The 6,000-nt window shown below is 36.5% G+C and overlaps 1 protein-coding gene across 5 annotated transcripts in view; it reads left to right on the forward strand.

The window, feature by feature from the left end:
- Positions 1-5,660, forward strand: part of fsip1 (fibrous sheath interacting protein 1) — a 35,158-nt gene extending 29,498 nt beyond the window's left edge. For all 5 annotated transcript variants that reach the window (XM_023353153.1, XM_023353154.1, XM_023353156.1 and 2 more), the window contains one exon: positions 4,494-5,660. In XM_023353153.1, coding sequence (XP_023208921.1) covers positions 4,494-4,610 — 117 coding nt within the window. In that variant the 3' untranslated portion in view covers positions 4,611-5,660. The remainder of the gene's footprint in view (positions 1-4,493) is intronic.
- Positions 5,661-6,000: the final 340 nt, after the last annotated feature.

A 6,000-nucleotide genomic window follows, 5' to 3' on the forward strand; every position in this document is an offset into this window, starting at 1 on the left:
TTGGAGCCAAGAGAACAATCTGTCTCATCACCTTTTGATTTTCATTGTTCTCTTGTTTTTGTTGCACGATTTCCGGGGGAAAAAAAAGAAGTAAAATTGTAAATTGATGTGCCAAAATATTTTTAGAAGTAAAAGGTAAAGATTATTCAACATAATCACTTTTAACTGATGAAAATGCATTGAAAGCTCTTATGGTTCTGTTCTTCCTGCAAACTCATGTGGCTCTTGTATCTACAACAGGAAGGAAACTCCATCTTTTACCATAAACTAAAGAAGTTCTGGCAGGGCAGCCTTATTTTAGTTAGACCAGCATCTTTATCAGTAACTCTACTAAAAGTGTTATTTACACCAATATCACTCAGAATCTAGCAACCAATTCTTTCAAGGTGCAGCTGGATACCCAGGCACATTCCAAAAATATTTAATGTACTCAAAAACATCTTATTGACCTATCTGTTAAAAATAAGGGGAAAAAAGAAAGAAATGAAACTTGATCGTACTGTGTGGGCTCAGTTTTCCAAAAGAAGATTAATTTAACAAAGGCATGACTGTTCTGACTTCTAGCTGTTTGCCTGGAAGAGGACCACCAGCTCTGCACAGCTCACAGTCAGCTACAGCACACACACACACACACACCCACACACACACACACACACACACACACACACACACACACACACACACACACACACACACACACACACACACACACACACACACACACACACACACACACACACACACACGCATGTGATGCAGCACCAGTTCAGCACAAGTGTGGGCTGTTCCACTTTTAAGAGCTCTTACTTCAGTCAGATACCTGAGCTTTATCAGAAAGAGGTCCGAAGGCCAGCTGTCCTCTAATGCAAGAAGGCTTCTATTCAGTCCATTCCTTTAAAATTATTCACAAAATAAGCTTGCAGTGCATTCTCCTGTGAAAAGATTGCTACAACACTGTAAGTAAATAATTTTATTCAAGGGAGTGTGTGACTATCAAGCAGATTTTGTCTTCAAAAATATGTCATGATTTATAATTTATAATCACATTCAAGGGGGGAAACCTGGGAACACCAAGTCAAAACTGTACAGATGCTTTCCATGCTGGGATTTTTGGACCCTGGAATTTTTTGAGAGGAGATCCAGAAAAGTGTGCATGAGGATTTAGGCCAGGATAATGAATGGTACTGAGTTGGAGATGATGTTGTCTCGAATCAGCTTGAGTATGTGCCTGATATCATTTTAACTTGAGAAGTTAAAATGAATAATAGTGTGATAGTGGGGGTTGTCAGACTGGGATGCCATTTCTAAAATATGATTTTTACATTATTTTCAAGTTGAATTGTTTTTTGTTTTTTTGTTTTTTCGTTAAAAAGCTGGAACACATCATATTCATGGCGGAATGAACATATTTTATATGTTTTCAAACTAAAGACAAAAAAGTTGAAAACATTTAAATGATTCTGCTTTCCCAATTTGGAACAGCCTGACAAAGTACTGGTCCTTAAATGTTGACAGACCTATTGAACTGATCTGAGCTTCATGTTATGTAGTTGCCATGGTGAAATAAGTGATCATCAACAGGAAGATGAAGCAGCCAGAGTAAGAGGTAAAAAAGTAACTCTTTATCTGTACCGACAGCCAGTTCCTTTTCACATTTTCCACCTCTTCTGAATAGAGGTGAGCAGTCATCTACTGTCTCTGGGCAAAATGTAACATCGCCCAGTTTTCCTTCAGAAAAACTTTAGGAAATTCCTCCAAATTACTAAAATAACTTTTAAAGACAAATAACAATGTAACTCTCTTCGCCTTTTATTGTGATCTATAGTATTAGATGCTTTTAAGAAATAAAAGGGAAATGGTGTGCTTGAGTTGAGGTGTGACCAATGTATGAAGGATATACACAAACACTCAGCAATGAGCTAACCTATCATTAAAAGATAATTAGAGATGTCAAGTTTTATGATTTCTTCTGGTTTTGCTTCGTTGTCAAACTTTATTTTTTTTAGATCATCAACAAAAATTAATTGCCCAGAGTAAAATCAAAAACGGTATTTGATTACTTTCATTTTTTTCAAGTTAAATGTTCAATCTAAGCTAATCTGGAAATATGTGAAAAAGTAATTGCCCTTTAAACCAATTATCTGCCATCTATCTTTTCTGATAACTGGCAATGACTGTTTTACTTGGCTGTGGAGGAATTCTGGGTTTTCTGACAAGACAGGTCTGCTTAAGGTCATGTCACAGTATCTCAATTGGATTTAGGTCCACACCTTCACTGGACCACTCCTTTTTACCCTTTTCTCTATCACATGTTTTGTTAGAGAGCAGAAATGTTGGTCCCATCAAGTCATATACCCTGAAGTAGTATTCCAGTCTCAGACAATCACACTTCCACCACCAGTTTTAACTGGTAATATTATTCTTTTGAAATAATATAAAGTGACACACAGTTACCCAAAAGTTCCACTCGTTATTCCACAAAATAATTTAACAAAAATCTCTATCCAACATAAGCAATACCCTTGTTCATAAATTTATGGCATTATAAAAACCATAACAATTTCGCCCAGACTCCTGTTGAATTCTTAACTAATGCAAGTGAGTTTTAAAGTGCTTGAGCTGTTACGTGCTTAATGTTCTCCTAGAATAATTTTTGTACACCAACTACTTCATGTTTTCTCCATTTGTGGCTTTAATGTGGTTCTCTGCAGTCCCAAAGCCTTTGTAATGACTTTGTAACTATTTCAAGATTAAACAATGTCAATGACTTTGTTTCCCATCCTTGCTTGCATTTGTTTAGATCAGGACATGGTGTGATGCTTTTGAAGATTCTTTAGGGCGTTTTCACAAGTACAATTAATTTGTCCGAATCCGTTGATGAGTTTGTTAGTTGTGGTTTGTTAATTTTGATCACTGCCGACATTGTGGTGTTAGGTAAATGTTTGTGAAATGTCTCTGAGAAAACTCTATATTAATGTGTCTGCAATATGGTACTTTTGGATATGGGTTTTCAAAGACACGTCCTTGTTATTAAACATTCTTGCCAAAGAACAATTGTCCATGCTTGAGCTTTTGATATATGATCATATTGTTCATCTTTGTAACTTGAGAGTCATCACAAGGCCAGATTAGAATTTACATCTTTCAACCCACCATTGGACTTTAAAAATGGATTGTTTTATCCTAGGTGATGTACATCTCTCAGTAACCGGTCTTTGATAAAGAGCTGGAGAAATTCACAAGGTGGTCTGGATGACAAATGATGGATGCTCACTATTAGTTCCAACTAAAAGGGAACTAATAGTTCCTGAGACACAGGAATGTGATTCTTTTTGTGCCTTAAGTTACAAAGTAGAATGAGGCAAAAATGGGGAAACAATCAATTAGGTGTCATATTTTTCTGAATATGGGAGAAAAGCTATGGATCTATACATAATTGTCTTAAAACAGAAAGAAATATCTAATTTATGCTCCTGATATTAATTTTAAATGTTCAAATTACGCTCCAGTAAAATACTTTTGAAACATTTTACCATCCATGTTCTGCTGACCTAAAAACAATATAACCCCTCTTCCCCACCCCTGTCCTAATCAGTGCCTTTGAGCCTTACAAAAAGAAGTGGGTGAGGACATCCTTACTTTAAAGCCAGGGACATTCTGTTCAGTGTTGGATGACAACTGGAAACACAAGCAAATGTGCTGAGAGAATGATGATGATTGCCATTCAAAGATTTTAACATTTTGCTTCTCTGGATATGTTGCACTCATAACTCTCATCTTAAGAAAGATACTTGGTTAATATTATTGAGACAAATTGACTGAGGCTTTACAGCTGTTAAAACAAAGATCAGTGCTGTCACACCAGGAGATGGGAACCGTCGTTGGGACTCGTGTCCAGGTAAATTCAGGAGTTGGATGTGTTCACAGCGAGAAACTTTGGTATAAAAATGACAGCTGCCAGATGACACATTAGCCCCAAGAACAACTTCAGATCTTCCTCTGAATCAAATTTAAGAAGGTTGGCTTTCAGTCTTGGTCTCACATTCAGTCCAAAGCAGGCAGCATGTGAAGAGTCAGACTTATCTTTAAAAAAACAGTACTTGCATCCAAGTAAAAGTGTTTTTTTTTCCTCCAAACACCTTCCAACTAAGCACATGGGACAGCAGAACCATATCAGTTTGTTTCTGTGACATGCCAATCTTCTGTCAGGTCATGCACTGATGCAAGACATTATTTACATTTGTGAATTTGGAGTCCAGCAAAACTGTTCTGAGCAAAAATTAGGTCAGGATGTTGGAGAATATTGTGAGTTTAGCAGGGGAATTATTCTGTCTTCACTTTTAAGCTTTGTTCCTTTGGACTCACAAGATGTGGATCTTGGGACATTTACAGATGCAATGCTGTGTTTGCTTTCACATACACACAGAAGTAGCACTTTGGATTTAAACTAACACATGTTTTTGATTTATGTATGTGTATTTTTTATGTTGCAGAATGAGTCAGCAGACCTTACTGAGGAGCAGTTGCGTTGTCTGCTGGATGAATGTAAGAGGACAGAGAGTCAGAACCAGGACAATCCAAGGAACAAAACGGTGCCATCAGGACCTTAAAAACATTCATCTTGAATTACTGCCTCCAAAACACATCACCTTGGTTTTATTTTCGACAATGAACTCATTCATAAACTATTACAAATGAATGGAAATACAAATATTTACAAAGGCTTATAAGCATTTTTTTTTTCTAATGGCGTTCTTGTGTTCCAGACGTGGCTGAATTGCAGTCCATTGCTACAATTTATGTTCTCCTCAAGGAAACAGTTGCTAAGGCACTCTCTGTATCAACCTAAGTATCAGTAAATGACAAATAGCATTCCTGCCATTAACTCTAGTGATTAGATGCAGCTGCACACAAACTGGATCATGGCTAATTTGAAGAACCACTTCATGAACATAGTCATGACACCTCTTTAGGTTTTTCAATATTCATGTCCTTGGCCTTGTTATATCAATGCTTAGCAACACTGGTATCACATTCACACAAAGATGTGTACATCTATGTACAATCTATGGGATTTATGTGTAAACTTGAGGTTTCTGCTCCTGCACCAGCTGATCACTGAAAAGGCTTCCTTTGCTTATTATCAGTGTATGAGGGGGATAGTGATGTACAGAATCTGTATAGAGTTTGTTTTTCACAATCTTCTGATCACACTGAGGCTCTGAAACTGGAAGTTATTTTTTTATGACCTGTTCTGTCACTATTGTTTAATTATATAATAAACTCTCTGAAACTTGTACTTTCTCTTCCTTCTTCTTCTTAATCATTGCTTAACATGATACCAGGACTGTGCCTAGACAATGTCATAGGTATATTCAGTATTATAAACATCTTACTTCAGGTATTCCGAGAAATGCACAATTTGGAGGTGTAATCACTGCTACCAAGCTCATTCATGCAGCAACCTGGGCAAAAATATGCTTCCAACACTATCTCAGCGTAGAAATCTTGTGAAAGATCAACATTGTTGAGGAACATTACATTCTAGTACATCGTAAAAGAGTTCTCAAACACCCTGCAGGAATTATCCACAATTTTTTTAAATGTGTACTTTATGGTGAAGTCTTAGTTTGATGTAAAGGGCATTTCATTGATAGTCTTCTGGGTAAACTTTTAAAACTGTTATATGCAATAAAACAAACATTTTAATTATTTATGTCTATGGTTGTAGTTTTATTATTTATGGAACAGGGTTGATTTGGGCTTCATGAGGGTGATGGACTTTTCTAGTTCAGCTAAAAGTATGTCAACCATTCCCTCATCTACTTATGATCTTGGTAAAGGTCTCGGATTAATAACAGCTTGAGAAAATGGACCCCACAGGAGCTTTATTTTAATCTAAATCCATTCCTCTGTTTAAAAGACAGCAGTGTTTTCAATGGTGCTTGTGTTGTAGTTTTTAACAATTTTTCAGAAGCCATCGATAGGAGTTAGTTTTTT

This window comes from Xiphophorus maculatus, chromosome 19, assembly GCF_002775205.1.
Source record: "Xiphophorus maculatus strain JP 163 A chromosome 19, X_maculatus-5.0-male, whole genome shotgun sequence".
Taxonomy (NCBI): domain Eukaryota; kingdom Metazoa; phylum Chordata; class Actinopteri; order Cyprinodontiformes; family Poeciliidae; genus Xiphophorus; species Xiphophorus maculatus.